This window comes from Antedon mediterranea, chromosome 4 (genome assembly GCF_964355755.1).
Source record: "Antedon mediterranea chromosome 4, ecAntMedi1.1, whole genome shotgun sequence".
In the NCBI taxonomy this organism is placed as follows: domain Eukaryota; kingdom Metazoa; phylum Echinodermata; class Crinoidea; order Comatulida; family Antedonidae; genus Antedon; species Antedon mediterranea.
In genome coordinates, this window is record NC_092673.1 from 23,272,501 (window position 1) to 23,300,269 (window position 27,769).

Sequence of the window (27,769 nt, forward strand, 5' to 3'; positions counted from 1 at the left end):
GCCTAATCAATATCAAAAGTATTATATTAGTATATTATTTTAGCTTATAGATATCTTGAAAATTGAAAAAAAAAAGTGGTACTTAATTGGATCACTTTATGAATGCGACGACAAAGATTGATCTTTTTTGTTTTCGCCGATTGAATTCTTGAATAACATTCTTTAACATTTAACTTTTAAATAACATGCGAATACCAGTTTCGACAGATACCCAATTGTGTACTAATAAACCTATGATGACTTTACCGGTGTTACGTGTCGTATAGGTTAATTACACGTAAGTTCAAATAAATGTCAACCTAAAAAACACGAATTCCGACCTGCATGGCCTTTATGTTTCATCAATTGATACTTCTATTCGATTTGAATTGAGGGTAACATGGTATTTCTAACCTGCTGAGGGACGCACAGATCACTATTTTTACATCATCATTTTAACTCAACAAAATTGATAGTGCTGTGTTGTCGGGTTGAGCCTTACATATCATGTAACATATATATTACAGACACATAATATATTAGGTTGTATTTGAGTTTTATTTGATAACATCTGTAAAAGTACAAGTGAAGCCACACCCGTTTAAACTTTGCAAAATATTAATTTTTGAAATCGTTGTAAATCATGATTTATTCCCCTGAAGAAAAACAATTGCACATGGGTAATATTGTTATTGACGGTAAAACAACAGGGGTTAAGGAAGAAAATTTACTAATATGAATACAGAGACATACACAAGACATAGAAAAGTTGATGACTTGATGTGTTTAGCTGGCCATGTCTCAACATTTTCACAATATTGCAGTATTCGGTGTGTTGTAAAAAATGACTTTCGTAAAGTATCAACATATGTGAAACGGTTAGTTAGAAAGTTAAATTATAAAATACGTGGATCTAGTAGGAAACTAGATAAACCAACTTGATTAGCTATACTAGGTTAGCTCCAGATTTAAAATTTCTATTGTTCGTTCTTTAGATTTACTGTATATATTTTCTTCATGAAAAGCTCCTCAAATTTTAGCTTATTTCACGAATGACACTCATTTTGCTTCACCACTGTTGAAAAACAGACATTTTAAAACGGAGCTACCCTTTAAAGATAAGGTTCGTGAAGTTCGTATAATACAATATATAGACTTTCGCTTTTTTATTCAAAGACCTTGAATCACAAACGCTAGTTGTGTCTTTATTAGAATGGAAATACTCAGTACGGACCAGACTTTATGCAATTTAAACCACATGTGCTAATATACATGTGTAATATACGTTTTGTCTGAGTGCGAGTGTTTTAACCTGTTATGTACACATATGTATCAACAGGAGCTGCAGTTCTCTGGGTAAAACACAACATGACTCTAAACTATGTTCTCTGTGTTTGGCGCCTCACCGTTGGTTAAGCAGTCAAGATTTTTATGAATGAGGACCCGGAATCTTGGCACAATTTCTTGGCAACTGGTTTTGATTTGTTTTGATTTTCTGGCGTACCCAAGAGGTATCGTGTTAAATTATATCTTTAAATATAGTGAACTTTGTGAACTGTTTTGTTTTGGAAACGTAACTCAATTTCAGCAACGTCTGTTAATTATAGTACATAGGCTAATTTCAATTGAATATTCCATTCAGCCAGTCCGAATAGGAGTTTAATTTTCCGAGCTAAATGTATGGAATGTTATTTAAATAGATAAAATGAATGCTATGAGAATGCCCGTGAGCCCATCTTCACCAAGGTCACGATCTATTTATATAATTATAGATTCGGAATGATATTACCACTGGGTGTTCGGTAGAAAGATGGCCAAGATTCAAACGCACAGATGCAGACGACGACGTCGACTTGCAGTGGACATGCGCATAACAAAAAGAGAAATATTAACTAAGTATTTAGTTTTCTTTTTACTCAAATTATATTACTGGTCCCTAAACGAATTTCAATCGTAGCTGCTCCCCATACTACAACTTGTAAAAAGATCCAGGAACGCTTTGCAAAATGTTTCAGCCGGCGTTCTCGTCCCTAATGGCTCATTCAGACTTCAAACGATTTTATAAGGATTCTCTCTCCTTTGAGAAAAACTGTTTTTATCTTACATCCAGATATGAATTTGACTACTATATTTGAGAAAAGTTCGCAACTTTTGGCTTATAAATGTCAAGTTTCATTATTACTGAGTTTCTATTTAAGAAACATTGGGTTTACGCATCCTGAAGAAATGGACCCTGATTAAAATAAAATGTGTTTGCCTGTTTAATTTCTGGTTATCTTAACTAAACTTGAAAAAACCTAATTTTAATTCGACGTTCCGTCGTTAGTCTATACAGATAAGTGACGGTAATAAAGTATGGTAAATATAGTCTTTGGGTGAATCATTTGTTGAGCTTGGTTCCCACTGTATGACCCAACGCAACGCAACGCAACGTCGAAAACGTAATATCTTGCGCATGCGCAAAAAATGTGTAACCTCCAATGTCAAAAGCTATGCTGCGTTGCTGATATAAGAAGAGAAAATTCGTTATTGACATAAATTTAGACCACTTTCCTGTGAACATATTTTAACGCTTACAGTTATTTTATTAATAATGTAAAATTATCCTGCCTTGCCTACAAGTTTCAGCCACCCGTCCCGAGATGTTGTCTCACCTGACTTTTGTAGAGAAACCCTCTTAAGGCAATTTCAATGCAAGGCTTGTATTAACTGATGTCATGTTCGGTTAAAGACAAATTTTGTATAACAATCAAGTAAAAACATTTGTGTTGTGCTGTGACGGTATTGAAGTACTGAGAGAATTCGTTAGCAATGATCATTCAATCGCACAATGAACACTAAAAGAAATTGTTGATAGTTGAATATTCTCTAAAATTGGAAACATAGGCTACAGTATGCTGCAACAGCCATTACCTCAATTCACTTTCAAACTCCCCGATAGGTTTCTGGTATAAACGAAATAGAACACATCGTAATATTAATTCGTGAATCAGAAAATATTTAGAAAAAAGCAATAAATAAATGAAAGTGTTCAGTAAATTTAATAGTAGAAACAAGATTGGGAGTGAAAAACCCTTTTCTAAATATTCAGATTCGGTTAATGACAAATGATCCAAACTTATAGCAGAAGAAGTTATTGAAAGTTAATATGCACTGCCCGAAACATAATTAGCATATTTTCCGAATAAGGTATCTCATAGCAGGTGGTCAATACCGTACATAGAACACCGATTGAACTCGCTAATTAACTCGAAAATTGCTTACTCAGGGAAGCAATTCAGACAATTTTCAGTCATCAACATCCGTTGTATACCGTAAATCAACAACGCAACGCTTAGCTGCAGCATTAATAAACAATGATAATAACGTTATGTTTTTTACGTTATACGTTTATAAAATCGAAAAGCTCATTTTTGTTGGTATCTTTCTTTTAAAAATAGTATTCTTTAAAGAATATTAATAACATTAACTATAAATAACGTAACGTGTTTCTAATAATATCTTAGGCCTAAAATCCATTTATTCATTTATCAGTAGAAAATTACTTCCATTTATTGTCATTTGCATATAAAATATACATACTATTTAGAGCAATAAAATGAAATGCAGACGTTTTTGTGGTTATATTATTACGGAAGTGGCTCTCAAGAATATTCTGATAGCAAAAATAATGAGTTTTATTATTTATTGGTACATATCAATCAAAATATGCAGAAGTTGAAATATTAGAAAAAGATTTATGATTGAGAGACCTTTTTAAATTGTATGGGGACCAAGACCCACGCCATCAAGCCACCTGTGTCTCACCTCGTTTTATTCATGATTTACCGATATTAATCGTCTATGGAAGGCCAAAACAATATTCTCCAAAGGACCTTGGAATAAATATACTAGTAGTTTAACTGACACGGAGTGTTATACTTGCCACGTCCCCATATACAATATGTTAAACGTTACAAAGGTTGTACTTTTTTTTGTTATTTACAACATATACCTCCATGTTTACAACAACATAATTTCTGTCTATTCCTACGTGGCCCTTGTACAAAATTTGAAAAATTTATTCTGAAAATATTGCATTGTAATTTGTACCATCTAAAGGGGTAACTTTATTGTCATTTGAATTTTTATTGGTTTGTTGAAATGTCTAAATTCACGGTATAAAGTATAGAAACATACGACTTAAAACATCATGACCTCTATATAATTAAACAGTAAATTAAAGCAAGGTAAAGCATTCCTTTACACACAATTCACCAGAGAAATAGTTAATTTATCAGAATTATTTTCTTCTCCAAAGTTACAAACCTTTGCCAACACAAACCCTTTTACTGGTCAATTTCAGATAGAATTACCATTGCTTCTCGCGTCAATATAGTTTTAGTTGATGTTACGTTCTATTGCACCTGTCATAATTATGTACGTGATCTTATAAAATATAACCTCCATGATCAAATGGTCAATGTTTATATACATGATTACTAAATTGCTAAACTATTTGTGTTTCATAAACAGAGAAATTAGCATGTACAAAGAGCAGCGGAAATTGATAATATTATAAAGTACTTAATAATTGGAAATGCATTTTAAATAAGGGTTGAATAATTGCATAGAAATGTGTATGCAAATAATCGGTTAGGTGACTCGGGCCACCTAAGGATAATGCTATCCCACAAGTCCTTACAACCAGTCACACGACACCTGTACTCTGATACTCCAATCCCAGGACTGATGACGTGGCAAACATATTGGTTCCTTTTACTGAAGGTTAAAACCAGCGAAAGAATCATCAGTCGGTGTGTAAAATATTAATTTTAAAATGATCATAATTGTGAAAAGTTAATGAATGAACTGGTTACAGGTATTTCTCACCGTACGTTACAGTATAATTGTCATATAACACATAGAAAACAAATAACAAGTAGTACAGAACGAATACAAAATATAACTGTTTACAAAAAAAAAAATCAAACAATCTTTTTATACTGTACTATACTGTACTACTAATTGAGGCCCGTCTTAACAATATGTTGGTGGCAGGACAACAAAAGGCCTACGTAACATTAAAACAACTTTTTTAAACACAACAAGTTCTAGACATTTTCACTAAAACTAGCCAATAATCAAAGGTTAAATATGTTGTTTCCTTCCAAATGACACGTTATGGAACTTATCACTAATTATTAAAAAAAAGCAAAACATCCTAAAGTCCAGAGACACCTCGTACCAGAAAGATTATTCAGATGTGAAAGCGAATACTGACTGAATTATGTCAATCAACAACCCATTTACCTTGTAAAGTCTGTCACATTTCAATAAATATATCTGTTTACTATCCATATTTAATTTAGTTAATTGAATAAATTTCCAGATTTTTGTCTGCGGTGTTGAAAATTGTCAGTGTTACGAAAGTAAGGTCTCGTAATTATTAGTAAATATTGATAATGATAATTGATGCTGTATTCCTATGTATAATTATTTAATTGAATAATCACTAATGAAATGCATACGACTTGTTAAAATGAATCAGCACATGAAGACATTCTTATGAATAAAGTTATTTGTATAAAGTATACAATAACTTTACAATGTAGGCCTTCCTACACAATTTATAACAACATTTAATTAAAATAAAATTACTGGTATGGGACGCCAAAATATATATTTGTAGGAGTAGGCGCTGAACTACATGGTAAATATAATTATTATTAACATAATAACTGATTATATTTTTTAGCCCACTAATGTCTTTTCTTAAACTAACTCCATTGCAGTTTAGCGTGAGATCAAACTTTTTAATTTATTGTAGATGACAGTCTATGGTAATTCGATTTTATCTCTGAACGTCATGGTTGCTGTACACGACTGGTCTTTCATATCAGCTTAGCAATTACCAACCTGTTTACATGAGGTTAATCCAATTCACTAACTGGATTACACCTTCCGCTCCCACAGAAAAAAATTGGCAATCGCCAATATTTATGTTTTGGTTAAAACTTTACAAAGTTTTACTAAGTTATTATATAAGTCTTGACCCGATTTTCTTAAATCATATCAGACTACTGAAATTGTCATACAGCTTATGATCTTAGTACAGGACATGGTGGCAAAGGGCCAACACTTCTCGTGGCAGACAATCTCGAGGTAATATTAACCATAATCGGTATGAGATTATAATTAGCTTAAGTGTACTCCAGGGGTAGATCAACAATAGCAAGTTGGTCTATTAAAGAAAACTCAGCGACACGAGAAACAACTATACTGTCGGATATTAATCACATTTTTAAAACCACACTGCTCTGAACAAACAATTCTTTTCATATTACAAATACTGTACTATACTACTAACTGACTACTAACTGAGGCCCTGTACAAATGTATTGTGTATTGTTCAACTTTCTAAAAATTGTCGGTATAGAGGAAGTTTCTACGTTAAGGCAGTATAGGATTGAGTATATCGACGCAGCCTAAACGACGATGCATTAAAAAAACAAATAATTTTTAATTAAGGATCAAGCTACTTTAGCTTCAGCTACTTAAACTGAAAGAAAGAGATTTAATATCATTCATTGGGTTGTTGTCAAACTCCTCTATAGGCCTATTAGTATAATTATGTCAACCAAACCAATATTTCAGAACACTGGATCATCTCACTATTGTAAAACATGCATGCACAAAAACTGTTGATTAAAACATTCAAATCACTATGGGGGAAAAAGATTGGACCCATTTTAATAGGTAGAGAGAGGGTACGATTATTTTCTTATGACCTAACTTTGGTTGGAAGAATTTTGTATTTTAAATCAATAAACACTATATATTATATATACTATAGTATTTTTAAAAATAAGATTTGTTTTCTGTTAGTGTTAATCATCAGTGTCTGTACGTGTATTTTAATTCGATAATCTTTATATACCCAACAATTAGGTCAGTTAATCCCAGGTCGTATAGTAGGTCATGAGGTAGCATAACCTTTGCAGAAAAACCTGAATGAGATTTCTAATGGTCTTTACCAATTACAGTTAAAACAAAAATCAGGAAAACCTGTATCGTTGTAGAATGTGTCGAATGCTTTCACGTGATGTCTTGATAGTTAGTATTTATTAATCGATTTTTGTCAAAGTTTGCAAGACTAAATTTATCATTCTATCAATCATTTTACTATATTTTCCAAAAAACCTGTTGTCAGCAACCTCTTAATGAACTCTTGTTGACGTCATATATACCGCTCTATAAATTATTATTAACTCAAGTCCCCAGTCGCGTAGCGAAGTCCCTTGTTGTGTTTTTCCAACGCACAGCAGCAAAATGTGTCACAAAAGTGATAATTTTACTGATGATTTACTAAAAGAATGGCTAAATGAGGTGTTCATAACATGATTTTGCCTAAAACGAGGAATATGATAGTCGGGTAGATGCACATTTTGCCGCCAGCACTGGGTTAACCTTAGTGATTATATTAAACACCGGTCGATACCTCGTCGCCCTTTATATTGCAACTAAATTTAAAGATCAATCAAGCTTAGAAAAAAATATTGAATCATGTCTTATCCATCATGATAGCGTGCTTAATTCGGTTATTATCCTCGTCTATAGTTGCATAATTCTTCATCATGTTTCATTTACTCTTTCAATAAAAGGTGAAATAAAAAGTGTAACCTCGATGGAAGTGTGATGGCGCTGTGTAATTATTCGTTAATGTATAGGAAGGATTATGTAAATGAATACGGTATAAAACAAGATGAAACGTTTTACTGGGATCAGTGAATGATTATTGTATTTAAATTACTTTGTACTGAATACTGACATAAAGAAGAGTTCAATTAAAGTTATTCAAAATGCCTTAATCAGAAATTAAACGTACGTACACATTAACCAAAATATCCAAATAACGTCCAGACGTTTGATTACTGTACCTGTAACACCGTATTACTTGTCTATATTTTTTCTCATAATGTATACCGTACATTGTGTATATCTTAAAACACACACCAATAAACATTTACAGATATAATGAAAAAAAAACTTACTTATTATCAGCAAGAGTAAATGGAAATACGGGTGAACTGTCTCCTAGATCGCCTATAGAGTCGACATAGTGGAATTTTGTTGATGATTTTCCTATTTCAATACCAAACCTCGGCCGGCCATTTCCACCGTATAGAGTAAAAAGGAATGCTTTACGTTTTACAGGATCTGCTTTTAATGTCATGATTAAAGAGAACTCTTCAGGTACATATTCACCTAAAAGAAATGCAATCAAATGTCATTTTAATTTTTATTAAATTAGACTCAAGAGTTGTGGATAGAAAAAGGTTGAAAACATTAGTTACTTTAAGTAGAGTTGCTCTAGTTTGTTTTGTAATAATGCTATTTCTTTTCAGTCAAAAGTTGAACGTAATGGTTAAGCCAGAAGGTGGGGATTGTAGCCAGCTGACTTGCAGTGGTTGCCATCTAGGTATTCTCTAATTTGGATAAATGAGCAGATAAGAACTTTTAAATAGTATAGTTAATTGTGAAATCTCTACACTAATATTAATACATACCAATATTGCAAATACTGAATACACAACATTTTAGTTTCACCATGTATTTAGTATATAGATCGCTTGATTTTTTATACGAGGATAGTTTTGCAGAAAAAAGAGTTGTTACCTTGAAAAACCTGATTTGATGGTTCACTCAAGCTGGCCTTTTTAGCAACTGTAAAAGCTGTATCTTGCGTTGAAGTACCATCTGACTTCGGCCGTCGCTTGCAGATACCCACATCTTCACTTACATGATTTGGCAGGTTAGGTATGCCTAATTTTTGTAGTAAATCGACTGACCCTATAAATTAGAAAATAATTATATATAGTGTTGGAAAAGAGTATTGAACACATTTTCAAAAACATTTAAGCTTTATGTGATGTAGGTGCTAAGATGCAAGGATTTAGATTGATATCATAATTGTTACTTGCATGTATAGACTCCTCATCTATGCATTCTTAAAAGTACTGTACAGTGTACAATGTATAACATAATAAAATATGTTTCTTCCCAAAACTTAATACACTAAGATTAAGGTTATTTACATAAATAGGGTAGTCGAAGTGTCTATAATGTTAACAAATATGCACTTCTTACAGGCTGTCATATATTGCTTGAATGAATGTACTATTTCCTTCCTTTATGTGCATCAAACACGTCATTAATATTCTTGTTATTGTTTACGATCGTACAATATTCTTTCAGTGAATCAATCGAGTGGTAACGGTACCGTAATAAACTCCCCCGCCTACCATTCCCTAACCACAAGAGCATGGCCAATCATTTTACTTAGAAAATCAAAAAGTTCAAGACGAATTCTAGGTACGGTAAGTCATCATGTTATGTGCGCAACAAGACTCGCGTGGATATACGAGGGTTTTGTAAACTTTCTCAAAATTGCATGGAATAAAGTTTTTCTAAAGTGATGGCAAATAAGGTTACAGCAACGGGACAAACAAATTTCTACACTAGCTGGACTACTTAATAATACATCAAACAGCAGTGTCTTATGATATCTGACATTGTCAATGGATTTTTTCTTGAATACATTACATACATACCTAAATCCACTCACTCTATACGCACACTGAGAAACAATCTGTTTCGGTCGTTATTATATTATAGTGATTTTTATCAAATTCCAAATCAATGTCGTCACCAAACTTTAACAAAAGCTATTTTTGTGCTCTGAATACAAGAATATAAATTGAATTACACAACTTCAAACTGAGAAATACTGTAAAAGCGTCTTTATCATGTGATTCACGCAGCATGAATTGCACAGAGATTCAAACACTTTTAAAATTAAATATTAATTTTATATCAATAGAGGATAGGCTGTTGAAAGATGATATTGGGATTACGCTCGAACGTAATGGGATAGCATGTCATTCCGATGAAAAAGCGTGAGATATTTCTAACTAAAATATATTTCATACGTATACCACTGCCTAAAACCAAAGTGATATAGTAGCTTCCTCAACTTGGACTAGAGGAAAGACATTACGCGGTGACGTCATAAGTGTTCTTGAATGTAAATTGAGAAAGAACACCCTACCTAATGTTTTACCCTCATGACACTGACAGATGTAGGCATAGACAATGATAGGTTAACCACTCAGAATACAGAAGAAAGGTGTAAAAGTTACAATTACTTTTCGATCATTTATTTTTTATTCTGGAATTGTAGGGTACTAATTGACAAATAATTTAATTCTCAGTACTATCAACACTTTTGCAAAAACAACTTAAGTAACTACAAAAATAAACAAAAACTTAGAAAGGAGACGTCTCCTACAAGTTATAACACATTGTCTCCTTTATTATGGTACCGTACCTAAGCATTGCTAAAACCATGGTAAAGCACTAAAAGCGAGACTAGAAGTAAACTACCACAATTTGTTTGGTAAATTTGGAGTTTGCTAGAGTTTGAACATTAAATTTTTCTCGTGGAAACTTCTGCAAACTTGTCTCTGAAATGTGGAGTGTGTCAACTTGTCTACACAGCAAACGTCTGTTGAGAAATTTGCGTTTGTAAATGAAGAATATATTATGGCTAGTTAAGCAGCATATTTCGTCAACCATGCGATATTAAAATTCAAATAGACAAATTTCAAAAGTGTTTTAAATGGTAATTGTCATTCACTTTATATCCTGCTGTACGGTGCGCATCTGTAAAATATCTCCTCAATTAATAAACACTGAAATAATAATTCAAACATAAGAGCCCTTATGTACCAGGGTCGTCTACTCGTCTGGATTTTATCCGCATTTTAATGAGCATTATGGAATCCTGAAAACTATCTATAGTCCACATTTTCTCCTACATTTATTGAATTACGCATCCAATTATAATAATTTGTAGGTACCAGGCATAGTATACAAACTACGGTATGTATGTAAAAAAGTGTATTTGTGTATAGCTTTTTTATGGTGACATAAATAGCAATGCCCTGCTGAATGGCTCCCCGTACAATTTACTTACTTGATTAAAACATAATTGTTTCATTGAAGGTTTACGTGAGGGTATCCACGTTAAGCCTGGTCCACACAGTAGGACGCAACGCAAGAGTTACGCGCAACGGTAGTATTTTGACCAATCGTGAGGGAAAGTTCGGATGAACAGTCGCTTATCACTGGTTACATTTTTGCGAGAACCAAGCATTCTCACTTTTGATTAACGTTGAAGAACAAATAAAGGTAAAACATCAAAACAACTACAGCAGTTTACATTCCATAAACAAAACGTTAACATATATATAATTATGCACCATGGAATGACAAGATGGCCACATTTCAGTAAAGTAAAACGAAATACATTGTTTAAAGCGGCAATGAGTTAACAATATTGACTTACTCCAAAATATTACAAATTAAATTATTGCCAGGCTAATTATGTCAAACTAAGATACCGAATAGACTTCACTGTACATAATAAAAGTTGTACTTTTATTTATAGCAGTGGCTAGACAAACAGCACGGGGGATACTTTGTCTCAACATAACCTACTTATTTCCATTTGAACTGAGGTAATCTAAAATACAACTCGTTTCCAGTGAATGAAATAATTTACATGTAAACAGTTGACTACAGGTTCCTTTTTGCAGAAATCCAATGAGACTTTTCAGTCGTTGGTTTGTTTTTTGTTAATATATTTAACTCTAGCAATTGAAAATGTTTTTTCACGGGTTTTTTTCACTTTACATTTTATTGTTATTTTCATTTCTGTGTTTTATATATATGTGTTTTGTTTGCTTTTGAATGTTTTGTTTTGGCGTCCCTGACACAAGTTAAGCTTTTGCTTTTTTGGTGACGCCACCATTTTGGAAATAAATGTTATTGTTAATTTGAATTTGAATTTTGCATCGTTTTTGTAAAAATAAAATAGAAGTTATAATGTTTACATTACTTTGTAATTGTTTATACTATTACTACAATTACCACTTCTTAAAGTTCTGAAGAACCAATCTTGGCTGGAGAATTATTGAGTGTGGTGGGAAGTAAGCTTATTTGTTATTTTAACAAAGTCGAACTTAAGTGCACACGAACGCCTTTTGAGGATATTTTTTCAACGCACTGTACTTTATGGAACATAATAATTTAGAAGGTATTAACTTTTATAATACAATAATTCAGAAGGTATTAACTTTTATTTGAAAAACAAACGTTATATTTTATAGCACGAGTGGTTTGCGGTTGTTTTAACCAGACAATACCTCCTATGATAATAACATCACAAGCAGGCAAACGTCTGCCAAGTATGTCAAATAAATTGTTGGCATCTTGAACTACTGTACATATAATACTAATAGTGCAAATGAAAAACTGTTCGTAATTTGTAAAAACAGAATCCTCTTTTAGATTAAATCTTGTAAAGAGCTCGTTCGTTTTTAGAAGATGCAGTAAAACCCCCATGCTGAGAACAACTTGTATAGGCCTATTGTGAAACTAACATAACAATAACATGGGGAAAAATATATCTTCACTACAGCCAATCCAATGGACACCCTTATTAAGAAGAGACTATTGGGTTCCCCAGTAATATGGTTCTAATATATTATATTATGTAATTAAACAAGTATGTAGGCCTATGAAATGGGGGGGGGGGGGGATATTTTTGTAATTTATAGACTCCAGACAAATTACTTTTTCGGTTTTTACTACGCTCAATTATCATCCAAAATAAACCATAACTTTAATGTGAAGATGCGTGGGAGAACTTTATGTGATCCGGTCAATAAATTATGGTTGTTGATTGTTGTTCAAGTATTTAAAATACGATAAATAAAATTAATGTGTTTATTGGTTATCTGACGGTTGTTCAATATTCCTATACTGAACTTTAAACTTCAGAAAAGGGTCTACCTACCAATGAAACCAATAATACAGTTATGGGTCTAGACATGAGCGGATACAGGCCATCTAAACCGTTGATGATCATTGCAGACGTTCACCAATTCTCACGCTATTTGATTTGTTGACCTCAAGTTTTAACCATCGATCAATGATACCCCAGAAGATTATCAAAACCAAATATTTAATTTTTTTTTCTCATTCCAAGGACTATTTTGTATTGTATACGTTTAATTCACAAAGAAATGTAAATTTAACGAACTAAATCATCAAAAGACTGCGAAAATATGGAAAAACAATTATTTACAAAAAAATACATGCATATTTTTTTTCTGGCAACAGTAAATTCGAGGGCATTAAACTCTTAAACTTTTTTAACGCATGACAAGGACTAGGATTTTGAATATTCATAAGTTGAATTGCGCCCTCAATAAAAAAAGTACCCAAGTTTACTGAGGATTGCTTGTGTAAACAAAAAGTTTACACATAAAAAAAACATTTCGTGTAACCTATAAAAAAAACAACGGCTATTGATAATTTTGCGTATTTTTGTAATTGCAACATTCTAAATATCCTATATTAATTACAAAAACAAAAACATAACGACCAATTTTGCGAGGAATAATTAAATATTAGGACGAGGGGAGACGAGTCTCGATAACCAAACCGTTTAGGTGTAGGTCTACTCTGTACAACTAAATAATTTTTTTTATCGAATGCAAAGGTACAAAACATGAATCATAGTAAGGAAGACCGTTATATAAAAATGACGACTGTTTGAACCGATAAGGAAAGCCAGAACTAGACAAAATAATTGAATACAAAGTTTCAACATTTCAAATTTATTATTGTACGACCAAAATACAATAGCAAATGATATTATGGTTGTATTTTGCTAATATAATTCAAATCATTACATTAGTTTGTTGAATCGCGGTTTGTTAATACAAAAACTGCTAAATGATAAAACCAAAATAGGCCTATCACATAATCATAAAACATTAATGTAAGCATTGTCAATTATTACTTATAATTATTATATAAACACAACAGGCAAAAAACATTAATTCTAAACCGCCCGATGATATACTAAATTTAATTAATTAATTTGAAACGATAAAGATGAAGAAATCTGTGAGAATGAGAAATTATCGTTTCAAATTTATAATTATTATATATATATTTTTTTAAAAATTATTTTCACAGATAGATATATTCTACCCAAACATTGATTACTATATTAATATATATGATATCATATATATTAATATAATAATCAATGTTTGGGTAGAATATATCTATCTGTGAAAATAAATTCCATTCAAATATATAATTCAAAAGTATTTACCTGAAAAAAAAACTAATTTAAAGCAAAACAAGCGAGTGTTCAGACAATTTGTTTTTGGTTAAATTAAAACCATTGGTAAGTGAAATAATTATTTATTTGTTAATTTTTATTAGTCGCGTGGAAGCGACTCTATAGTTCACTATGTCGGTCGGTCGGTCGGTCTGGTATCACTATGCGTTTTATCGCTTTATGACCTTATCTTGATATCAGTTTAATTTAGCTAAGTAAATTTTTCACAGTATATTCCTTATGGCCAGGAATCGATGTGGTTACGTTTTCACGGTGCGCAATAAAAAATTACGCGGTGTACGCACGATTTAACGAAATCACATTTGTAATCATATCTTCACAACAACGAATCACAATTAAATAAAATTTGGTACTCATACATTTCAGGGCATAAATCATCATATGGCAATACAATTACGTGCGTAGCGCATGTAACGCATGCGTACGCGCGCTTAACATTTTCAAAATTTATTTTCGATGAAGAGTACGTTTCAGGCAGTTTTAAGCGTTTACAAAATTGCCATGATGAGTGCGCAGATTTTTGCGCGCGCACTGCGCGTTAAATGCACTCTTTTTGCCCGATTTCTGTTTTTTTTTTAACTTACTTTTCAACTCGAAATTATGTTATACGAGCACGTCAAAAGTGACAGGCTACGCCCGTGTAAATTAAAAAAATATAAATGTTTTTAAACATTTCAACATTTTTAAACATGTTCAGTAATTTTGGTCAGTTGGTAGGTTGGTCGGTCGGTCGGTAAACACTAATGAGCACGCGACTTTAGCCATCTATATGGCCTTGTTTTTTTATGTTTTTAACTTCTTTTATTTTAATCTCCTACCAATACTAACTATTTTAATCATAGTTAATTAATTAAAATTAATTAATTAAAAAATTATACTACTACTTTAAACCCATACATGATAAGCGTTTTTTAAGTCTATGAAAAAATAATTAATATTCTTGGTAAGGTTTAAAATAACTGACTCGACAATTGGGATTTTTTTTTTGTTAGATCTAATTTTATAATACAAATGTAATAACTGTTGTAATTTTTTTATCAACATTTAGTCCATGAACCACCCTCAAAAGTAAAATATTAAAATTGAATTTAGTCTAGTAACCGATAACTGGCAATAGTGTATAAAATAATTTAAATTAATTTTATTTATCTCTCATTTAACTTGATTCAGTGAGAATACACATTACGAATGTTATCCACAATAGTCGACAAATGCATAGGATGTGCTCTGGCAATATCTGAAGAGAAACACAGTGTTTTGGTAAAATCAGGATATCCGAAGAACTATTTTTATATCAAGATGCTGAATTAGGTGAGCAGGTTGACCGATGAAATGGCAGTATAGAATACTTGTGTCACCAGATAATTATATTTTTTAATGAATATAATTTGTAGATTTGATCTAACATGGTTTGGCTTAAATTATCGATAGAAATGAATACAATGAAGCAATCCTTAATCATTAACAAATAATTAATATACTCTATTTGTAATAATAACAACCTATTCATACATATTTATACAAACCAGTAGTGCTAAAGTGTAGAGCATGATGTTTGTCGACTATGGCGTCTCATCTTTTTATGGGGTGGTATGCGACAATCATATTTACAGATATTAAACGTATTCACAACATGTTCTCGTTTTATTTCTTGTGTTTTCCTATGCCATTGAACTAGCCTTAATAGGCTATGCATAAAACTTATTGTAGGTTATTCCAAACTGTTCTTTTTATGGATTTGTAAGCATAACTTCCCAAATAAAAAAGAAATTGAATCGAAACACTAAACTTGAACTTGAATATATGGACCACCTTGTACATTCAGATATTCTAGTTCAACAGATATTAATACAATCGATATTTATAATTTATCTGTAGGCCTACTTCGAACAATTTGTTGACTATAACTGTTACCACGCCTGATGTACTTTTCTCAATGATTAAACAGGTGTTTGTTGACCCGATTTCGCTTTTATAAATAAAGTTGGGACCACACGCAACCTTGCAGCATTTTACATACATGATTTACCATTAACTGAATTGCACTGTTTGGTAATGCGAATTTGCATAACATAACGTATGTATGCACATAAGACATTCAAAAAATGTTTGGCCTACTTATCTGAAAATGTCTACCGTAGAAAAAGTGTAATACTTTTTATTTTATGAAATAGCTTGATTTGGAAGAGTATAATTTAGGCGCGAGTCGATTCAGTTCCAGGACAAAGTAAAATAGATGAAGAACACTAGATAAAGCAAGCTCAGTAGATAATTTACAATTCAACAATTATTATTGTATTATAAGTAAGAATTTTCATTCAGCTTCAAACCAGTTAATTAGGCACATTCTTTCTGCACATATAAGGCCAATTTGCCAACACCTAACACATTTTTCGGTTTAACGAGAAATTTGTACTTACTAAAATTACTACTTACTAAGCCCGACTTACTACTTTAGATTAATAATGCAGGAGTTATTTCCCGCGATTTATTGCACTTCCTTCTTCGTTTTATGTTTTCATAATTGTGTAAATCAAGTAGGTCTACAGTACAGTACATACTGTCTAAACGCTTAACACAGAGGGCGTATTTACAAACTGATAAATAATAATTTTCCAACTATGTGTAACTAACATATTAACATGTCACAATTATCCAGTGTGCCTGGCAACACCAATGTTGTACAACTCACATACCACATTAAATGTGACCTATCGCCTGAAACATCACACCGACAGTTCATTGTTTTGTCATGTTGTCAGAACAGGATAGCCGAACGTGTTCACATGACATTAGCTCAAAGGCATACCAATCGACGAACCGACAAATCTGGGGTACCGTAATTAAGAACTTATTTTTTCTTAGATTTAACCTACTTAGTAAGCCACTGTTGATTTACCCAATTATAATTAGAAAGCGAAAGATTTGAATGAAGGTCAACATTTACACTAAAAAATCCTTTGTATGATGATTTTATAATATTTTTGTCAACTCTAAAAATAAAATTGAAGAAAATAATTCGATATTCCACCAACCTTGCATGATTAGGTTTGTAAATCATTTTCAACCTAGTAAATAGTAAACTCCTCGTCAGAACAAAATTACATACTAACTATTTATTTTAATTGACCTAATATACAGTTATGTATTGATATATAAATCCAAAGGAAAATTACTGGAAAAAAAAACTAATATTAATAATATAAAAAAAAACATGCTGTGGCCAACTAGAGATGTGATTTGAACGAAAACTGAGTGTATGTTTTGTTTAGTTATTCGATCATAATAATATCAGCACAATAACATACATTAAATAGACTATTGACATAAATTCAAAATTGCAATATAATTCATAATATACATTATCTATAATTCATCCAGCAGCATAGGCAAATTCTGCGTATCCCGTGTACCTAACCTGTTAGTTACACTTTGTTTTTAAATCCTAATAGGAGGACTATATCGTATCAATTAAGTTATAGTAACTATATAATAAGTATCGGATATCCTGCCGTTTATTTTATCTTATTCACCCCTGGTTATTCCATACAAAAACAAGAAATTACAAGGCAACACAAACACTAATTTAATATTTAAAAATATAACGTTGAATACTGCAGTATTATTAATTATATTTAAGTTGAGTTGAAACAGAACGTCTCTTTGGAGATATATATATAATTTTAATAATAGTGTGAAATGTATGTAGGGAAGGGTCACTTCTAATTGATAATTAAAGCAAAACAATCATTGTATGTATGATTGAACCATTATCAATATTAGTTACAACAGTAAGCAAAGAATTATGACAGAATTATTTCTAATGTATATTTACTATCAGTAAATATATTTATTTACTCTTTATCCAGTTGTCTTGTTTGTCCTGTTTATTCGACTAAATTACTTTTAAATGGAAGCTAAAAATTATATTTTACTGTGGTAAACAAACGTAGTTACAGCAGTAGTAGAATGCACTTGACATGATCCATACATTTATGACGGTACATAACTTACTAGGTTTAATTCAGGGTGTATAATTAATAATTTGGACGTGTATGATACGGTATCAGTAATTATACATAGGTAAATACCAGTCCCATATTAATAGTTAAAATCCTCAATTGTACATTTTAGAAAATAATAAATCGTGGGCAAACTAGAGAGAATGACAGTAAAAAAACATTGAACCAAGTGAAATTGTGATTTATTCAGGATATATCGTTTTTTATTAATTCCACGTGTTCGACATACGGGTGTTTCTTGCAATATCTCTTCTGATTTGATATTTAAAAGTTAACCTTGCTGTACTTGTTATTATCATTTTATGATACAGAGGACCAGGAAATGAAAATCATCCTGGAAAATATTAAATTGGACAGATGGTATTGGCATGTCTCTCGGGTTTAGACAGCACAGAAAAAAACATGTCTTCATACACACTCTATCACCATGTTAAATATTAATATACATAATAATATGTGAAAACATAACTGAACTGTGACAGCAGTATAGCAATTCACCAATGACAAGTTCTCGATACAACAAGTTTTTTTTTTGGTGCAACGAGGCAGTGACTCGCATATCATTTGCATTATTTCCTCTGAAGTTCGTGTTAACTTTACAGTCTCTCTGGTTATCATAGAATGGAGGAAGTTGAAATTAGTATCTTCCTCTTTGTATTGTTACAGTCTTGACCCCAAAAATATGACATCAAAACCGTAAAAAAAAACCCTGTGGGTATGGAAAGGTAAAGCATATCAAAGCCAAACTTTGCGTGCGATAAACTGTGAATTATGTTCTGTCAACGCAGTTTTGTTGGTATATGATATACAGACAGATATGAACTCGCCAACTGAGAACAGAAACAGACATTTTTGGCCAAATTGGTTCACAATTTAGTTTTATAGAAATTCAAGAAAATACATTGGAATTATAAAAACGAGAACATTTTTAAATGTTCTCGTTTTTAGCCCATTGTGGCAAACTAGCGCATTTTTCACGACCTCAAAAGGTCGTGAAAAATGGGCTATATGTTATATTACGGTATATGAAATACATTTTTATGAATATAATATTATTATAGAGGGCTTTAACAATAACAAGATGCCACTTGCTACATAATCAACTTCGCGGTGTCCTCGGAGAGCTGATAAAAAGCCCTTCGCCTGCAAGGATTAGCCAAGGATTTCCTCATTCGCCACTTCCACAGCAATTTATTAACCTCTTTTGTTTTAAGTAACTGTTGAGTAATTGTTACTTCTTCAAACGCTTCTGTCACTGGATTAAAGATATTTTATCTTGCATGGTTGTTGTACATTGTCTACCGATCTCGGCATCCGTGGATGAAAAAAAAAATGTATTTTAAAATAATAGGAATTTTGTCAAACTTTTCACCTTCTTACTTTCAAAACATGTTGAACCTTGCATGGACATTTAAGCCTTCTAAACAAAACATTTCAGAAATAAACCTGTTTGACCCACGAAACAGCGTGGGTGTGTACAGTACCTTGCATCTATACCAATAAAATGTATTTCTAAATCCCCAGAACATAAATAAACCGTTCTGTGACAGAAGTGTCAATTACAGTTGAAATCAGCCTAGATATTACCTACTTCACCCCTACATCGCTTTCCTGTCAGCTGGCGCCGATTTCGATCACTTGGTTAGCGATATTTCAAAAGTCTTCAATATTTCATTCCCGTATGATTTCTTTAAATGCAGTAGGAAGTTGGGAATAAGTGTAAAAATCCTCCGGTGGCATTTGACTTGTTCGAATTGCTTTCAGGCTGCAGATACAGATGTACATTTCTTCTGAGGTCACATTACGGTTTTGCTTCTCGATCTTTCATGGTACAGTACAGTATTTGTTTATCCGAGAGGTAGAGTTGACATAGCAGTACCAAACTATCGTGATGACGGAGTGTTGGAAATAAAAACAGTTATAATACCGATAAAAATAAGAAATGTGTGACACAGTACATTTACAACTCGTAATAAATTATAGAGTATAGTGATGGGAATCTGCAAAAAAATGAAACGCCATTTCGATCAATGTATACAGAAACGACAGTTTGGTTTATTCCACGTAAACCACTAGTCTAGGGTTTAAACGGTAATTCTGGGCACAAATCAAATGAAAGGAATAGCCTAGTAACATGAAATAAACAAAAACTAGAGACTTGAATCAAATCAAGTAAAACATATGCAATAAAGAATACTGTGTAAACAAGAACAGCCTGCATAATACTCTATATAGCCCTAATTTCAATAAGAAAATACAAAAAGAGATGTCAATAATAACAAGTTCAAGCGCCCTCACAATGTAATGTACTTTTGTTTGTTCTCACACAGAAGTACGTAACAGTAGTTGCTAAGACACAGGAAACTATGTATATCCTCTGCAACTTATTCTGTAATCGCTTTTGCCATATGCCAAGTGCGTTAAGTTTTCAAAGGACAATGTTCCACCAAATGGACGGCTAATTGAAAGCTAAATGCTTCATACTATAGGCAATTATACGGTTACATTTTAAACAATGTCTAGTAGTATGCAATGTGGTGGATAAAAGTTTGTTTGGTAAAATCGAACAATAATTGCATATTCACAACCATGATCACAAATGAAGCGATAACAGAACATAGGGCTATAAAGAACATAGAGTTATGGAGTGCCAAAGTAAAAGCATGCACATACTGTTGTTGGTGTTTAACAGTGATACAATTGCGCGTGCTAAGAAGGATGTTTACCAATCAATGATACGAAGTGTATGACAACCTTGACAAGTGATGTAAATAAATAACCCACCTTAGGTGAAGATAATCTTTTATTTTGCTTATGACTTACTGTTCTATACCAAAACAAACCTAACCAAACTGCAATATGTGCCACTTGTCTCCATGACGATTTGCCCAAACGCAACAATGAGACCGCGGAAATGGTTTACTTAGACCCATGTTTTACATGAACAAAAAAAAAGCATACGTTCTTCACTCAAAGCTATAAAAACTGTTATAATAGATCACTAACTAATCAAATAAACTATTTTCCATTTGAAATAATGATATAAACTGAAAAGTACAAATAATAAACAAGAGCCAAATCGTAGGCCTAACTATATCACTTTTTTGCTAAAAGTAACTTCGTCGGAACTTAAATTAATTTTACCTGCCAAATGTTTATACTTATTCCTAATTAAACCTTGGCTATCATTTAACCGGTAATCACCCACAGTATCCTTTACAAAATACGGCCATACTGAAGAGTTCGTTTCCTATCGAAGACCTTGCTTATTGCGCCTGGCATCGTAATCAAATTACTGAAAATTTTTTATTACTCTCTACGTTTCCAGTTAGTCTCTCCTTCCTTCCTCCTGGAGGGGGAAATACAATTAGGAGTTGGCACTTGACAGTTTTTAAGTAAGTCAAACATTGCCTTCGATTCCACTTGTATGGAGTGTTTTTTTTCTACATTTATACTAACACAATAATACTATTTCTACAGTAAAACTCTTATATTCAGGGGACACAATATTAAGGGGACTCAAACTCTTTCCCGTAAAACAAACGAGGGGCAATACATGCTTTAACCAAATCGGCAAATCGTTAGGCCTTTTTAAGGTACACCTCAAGGCTGAGGACACTTTATTGTCCCCTTGATAGGGGTTATGTACTTTATATGTGTAAATCTCTATCATAGCAATTCACCTGCTTAGTTGAATACATGTATACATGTTTATTACATTTCGTTTTAAGGCAGACATACAGTTGATTGGCAATATTCCGGTGATTATTATAATACTCTCAGGAGAGATTATGCTAATATTACATTAATTTATTAGGTATATTTTACAATTTGAAAAGATCTTTTACATGATGGTATAAACAATACGACGATACAGCTTATTGCATTTACCAAAATGACATGCATGAGGAAAATGAAATGCATCATCTTTGCCATCAATTTTAACAGCTGTTCACCTAAAACAGTGACAAACCTTTTGTGATTACTTTATGTAACCTTGATCCAATCTAAATACTTTAAATTTACGAATTCTCTAGCTGGCAAAACACTGAACGTGAAACCACCTTAAAAGTGGATTAACCGTGAAATAAAGTATGGATACCTAATCAGAGTTCTTCAGGACGGCAATGTGGTTAATGGTTGCCTTCCACAAGTGTAGCACCTGGAGGAAAAACATCACTCAGCAATCTATAAAGGCATTAAATAATATTTATTTGAAGGCAAGACTGGTTATATGACGCTTTTTAGTGACGTGGAAAGGTCGCATTTTGACAGAAGTTGAAGCTGTACATAATTTTCCTTTAAATATCTACGAATGGAAAATAAACCAGTTTATGAAAGGTTGCCCTGCTAATTGATGAATACTGAAGAAGGTCGGAGGTTAAACTTGGTGAATTATTAATAAGGTCCATGACAAATACTAACAAAAATGTAATAATATGCATAATTGCAACTAATAACGATAAAGAAAACAAAACCTGATACCAAGAATGCATTCACGCTGACAAAAACCTCTAGTTTGGTAGCTAAAAGAATACTATTTATTGTAGCCAAGTAGATTGCTGACAGTTAAAATGTCATAGGTCAACATCGAGAAGAAAATACATCATGATGATGAATTACAAAGTGTGCCCAATACCAATATATAAGACGTGTACTTTGCACAAGAATAGGTTGGTGATAATAAATATCATTTAATTTCATAGTATCTGATGAAAACGGGAATCTGAATTTTGCCTCCTCATATTGGCTTCTTAATGAAACATTTCCGTTTGATTTGATATTGAAAATCCACTTGGTGTTTCCATTTTCGTTGCACGCGTTTATTATCAGATTCAGAGACATCGAATCGGAGGCGCCATCAATTGGATGACGATTGACTGAACTTATATTATAGACGTCTTAACAAATTCTTCAAGGTCTGTTATTAATATTAATATACAGTATTAAAAAAAACAATTGAAGACTGCCAAAGAAAGGGAAATCCATTCTAAGGTTGATGATTTCAAGCTGGTATGAACGATATCAAAAAAAGAAAGAGTTTTTTTTTGGAGGATTGATCGTTTCGCCTGTAACCAGACAAGGGTCAAAAACACTCTTTGGGAATGATGGTAGCCCTGTCTGTTCATTAATGAGTGTATTTATACATATACATTCACTTTCTACAAGTATAGATTTAATAGGGCGTCCCTGAAGAGAGCACGAATGACAGAGCATAACAATGTTTTGCGGAAACCACAGGAAACCCCCGTCGTGGATGTGGGATTTTGGACGAGGCCCTGGTAGCGGATCGAATTGCTGGTGTTTGTCGTCTAGACAATGTCTCACTATAATGGTTGTTTAACAAAATAATAAAAGAAGGAACCTCAGACATACGTTATGTAGGCGTACCAAATAACGAGGGTCGCTGTTTATCAACATTCTTTCAAATAACATTGACGGTACAACCAGTATGTTAAACTACAAAACCTGTAGTTAGTAAATACATTTGGAAAATACCGTATTTAATTCAGATAATATCGATTCTACCACCCTGAAGAGATACCATATTTCTAGAGTGTATTTATATTAATAACGTGGACATGACCAGGTAGAATGGAACAAAAAAAAACAGCCATTATTGAATAGGCATATAAATCGTATAGTTAAATTCGGAGAAAGTGCTATTGATTTTTGTACTCTACTACAAATACTGGGTGGACGAAGAATGAACACAGTGACATATCATTAATAAGTATGGGAAACGCCAAGAGATATGAAATTGAGTTTCAGCAAAGAATGTCTGACCTTGCGTCGGTACACCCCAGGTGTCGAATTAAAGCCAGCGAGAGGTTACAACTCATTATTGGGGCGTGTCTCTCAGAAACGATTGAAACCAAACGACTAATGTACTATATTTGTTTAATTAATACTACTTTCCAATAAAATTATTATAATTCAACCTAATACATCTTGAATACAGATATGTAAATACGAATGATATTTACCACTACAAAAACATTCATGCAGGAAATATGACTTCAACATTTCTTTTTCTAAGCTACATGGACTCACCCAGTGTAAGATCGAGTAAAAACGTAAGTTTTCGAGTATACTTATTGGATCATCAAAAAGAACAGTTATCATTAGCCTACAACCACTAATTAATTACATTACACCTGTATTTTCTTCAGTAGGCCTATTTGACATCACATAATAATTATATTTTTTTCATAAAAAGTCCCAATTGCGATAAACAATAAAGGGTAACAAACTCGTAAATACATAACGAAATACATTTAGGCAGTGACAATTTTAATTGGAATTTCCTTTCATCTATGGAAGTTCCTTCATGGAGAGTACTTTCGGCGAGACATAAGAACCTTTCTGACAGATTTCATTTATTATTTGTATGTAAACAGTCGGGATCATCTGAAAAGTAAATTGAATAACTCCAGAGTCATATATTATAGTCGATATTGATCCGCTCCTCTAATAATAGGATAAAAGTTCATTAAAAACCAGAACGAAACGGCGACGATGTGTCCATACAAATAACAGCTGATTTGTTTAAATTATGATATATTTGTACATTATTATTAATATGTAAATAGGATACTAAATTAACTTAATTTATTATTACCTATCAATATCCCAAAAAATCTGATAAAATTGCGGAAGTTTGTTTGCGGATTATGTTCTAGTTGCACCGCGGTAATCACATTTTTCCAGGGCTCAATTTGAGATCACATTATATACATATGCACCTAATTACAATAATGTTCACATTTCTTTTCATCACGACAACAGTTTAATTTACATAACTGACAAAACAGTATAAACATAACAATATCAATGAAAATAAAATAAGTAGATTCTGTGTTAATAATCTTACTTGTTGATTTTTGTTACGGAACGTTCAAAATACATAACGGTTAAAACTGATATATCAACATATGTTCATGTGTATAAATTCAGACAGAAAATATCATGCTGTAAACTGGAATTAAATATTGGCTACTTATACCTAAGAGGATTTACATTGCATCGATGATTTAAATATAAAAAATAAGCTTTTATCTATTTCAGTTATCATCAATAATAATTGAATTACCAATCGATTTTACCGAATTCCAGTCATTTTGTTTCTCTAGTGTCATTTACATGTCAAAGTTCAAAGTTTAGCATGAATGGTCAAATTTTGTAAAAATTTAATAATTTATTTCTAATGTTTATTGATATATACTAAGATTCATGCTGTATTCATTCAACGAAACCCAAATATATATTGCATTTTTTTAACGTAAAATATTAGTTTCAGAATTTTTCTCACTATGATTTAAAACTTTCAAGAGGAAACCGTAACTAACTCTAACCATGACACTAACCTAAATGACAGCGTAGCGGAACTGCATAACCAGTGTTTAGATTGATATGAAAGTTGCAATTAATTACTCATACCATTGGCGGCCAAGCGTTAATCACCTTACAGTTAAAACGGGTGATAATGTTAGTAAATTATTAAAAGTATATATTCGGCGTCTAAACACCTGTGAGCATTGTTGATGTGTTGGTTGGTGGCAAGCGTACACATGTTTAGAATTGACACGTCGCAAACGTACGAAAAGTATCAAGTGCGCAATAACGTTTGGAAAACACCCCACATGTTATTAAACACTATTAATTAGTATTAATTAAATTGATCAACGTTATTGTAAGACTTCTAAATCCTTGTTTACTGTGTTCTCTCTGAAGGCCTACTTGGGGGTAAGGTTCATGTTGCTCTTTAAATGCTTTGTATAACTTCCTGTCATGACGTCATGGGTGTGAAGGGGTTGGAATAGGGTATTGAACAATCTGCAATCGACTGTGTGGAAGAATTCCTGTAAAAATATTATAGTCCACTTGATGACTACTGGCGGTACGGTAATAAAGAAGATCGTCTGACAGAATGTAAGAGAAGTGTCCATGGCAAATCTGCATAACCATTTTATTTAGCCGTCATCAGAGGTCCTAAGTCCCAATTTATGCTTTTGGTCACAATCTCGATGTCAAAGTAAAAAGCTGCATTCACATCTGTGTCATCAATTTATTTTCAAAATCAAAGTTCAAATGAAAGTTGGTGACGTATACAAAATCCATCATGATACAATAACATGTTCCCGAGTGCAAGAAGAAAACATCCAGCTTTCTGTACGGTAGGTAATTCAAACGCGTATGTGAATAGCTAAATGCAGAACTAGATTTAATTCATTAAAATAAACAAGTGGAATGCATTTCATTTTGTTTTTGTGTGAGCTAATTTAGAAGATTTATGAGAAAGACTTCAAAGGTTAATGTTATCGGACAGTAGGTTACTTCAGATGTTAAAATAAGACGTGATGTTATGTTATACAAACCTCATTAACACGAGGCTAGAATTACACTCATGACATCAAAACGAGAAAAACAAAAATGTATAATCTATATATATGGAATAAACTTACCTGCAGGCAAGGGTACAACTGTTGCATTAGAAATATCGTAGGCGATAAATAAAGTTATGACCACGGATGCTAACCAGCGGACGGCCCAAGACCGTCCCCCCAAAAAAGTCCGTTCCATTTGCTACTTTTCTCGCACAAGTTTTCGTTGGAAACTTTCCAAACGATCAAACTCGCTTCAGTCTCTTTTCCAACAACGTATTCAATTCACAGGCGTGTTGTTTAATATGCCATAAGAGTAACTCCGAAACTTCGGTGGCGACTGCTGAGAAGGAATTCTACTATTTAGCTGTATCCCCACTCTCTAAGCCTCTCCACTGACAGACGAAGTTCCCTATTCAGTGACTGAGTCTACACAACTGACTGCAGAAACTTACTAAATGTTTGGCGTGTTTCAATGTCATCTTGCAGACAACCCAGAGAGTTGAAACTAAATTGAACCAATCGAAATGCGACGATACCATTTTCAAAATAGGGAGGATATTTCATATAAAATTATACAACTTTAGTCCAAAAAATAAACTAGTTATACCATGAATGAATTAGGTAACTCCTCTATGGTTATTCTTTTATCTAAAGACATTTTAACAACTTGGTTAATAAATGAATTAATAAAATTAGAACAATATTGACTATTTTAAACATCATAAGATTTGAATGAATATAAACGAAATATAAACACGTCGGAAGTGTTTTTTAATCACAATGATTAATTCAATGTTCACTAATAACTAGAATATAGATCATGCATTGTATAATATGTACCACAACGAGATATTCGTTGTTTGTTTTTAGTTTACACGTTTGTTTGAATAAAATACCGGAGTTGTACCGTTTCGAGAGGAAACATTGATTGTAGTACACTGTTTCTACCGTTGGTTTATTTTTAAAAGATTATTTTGCGGTTCAGGTAACACAAGGTGTAGCGTAACATCTCATTCTCAATATTCATCAGGCCTTTTAACAAAAATCGTAATTCGTGACCATGTATTGTTGAATCCTTGATGTTGAGCTATACTAAATTAAATATGTGTTCTGCTGGA

At 32.5% G+C, this 27,769-nt stretch overlaps 1 protein-coding gene across 2 annotated transcripts in view; it reads right to left on the reverse strand.

Moving 5' to 3' along the window:
- LOC140046966 (uncharacterized) overlaps window positions 1-27,097 on the reverse strand; it is a 63,986-nt gene extending 36,889 nt beyond the window's left edge. For both annotated transcript variants that reach the window (XM_072091744.1, XM_072091745.1), the window contains exons 1-3: window positions 26,730-27,097; window positions 8,638-8,811; window positions 8,013-8,226 (exon numbers count right to left, since the gene is read on the reverse strand). In XM_072091744.1, coding sequence (XP_071947845.1) covers window positions 8,013-8,226; window positions 8,638-8,811; window positions 26,730-26,847 — 506 coding nt within the window. In that variant the 5' untranslated portion in view covers window positions 26,848-27,097. The remainder of the gene's footprint in view (window positions 1-8,012; window positions 8,227-8,637; window positions 8,812-26,729) is intronic.
- Between the last annotated feature and the right edge of the window lie 672 nt (window positions 27,098-27,769).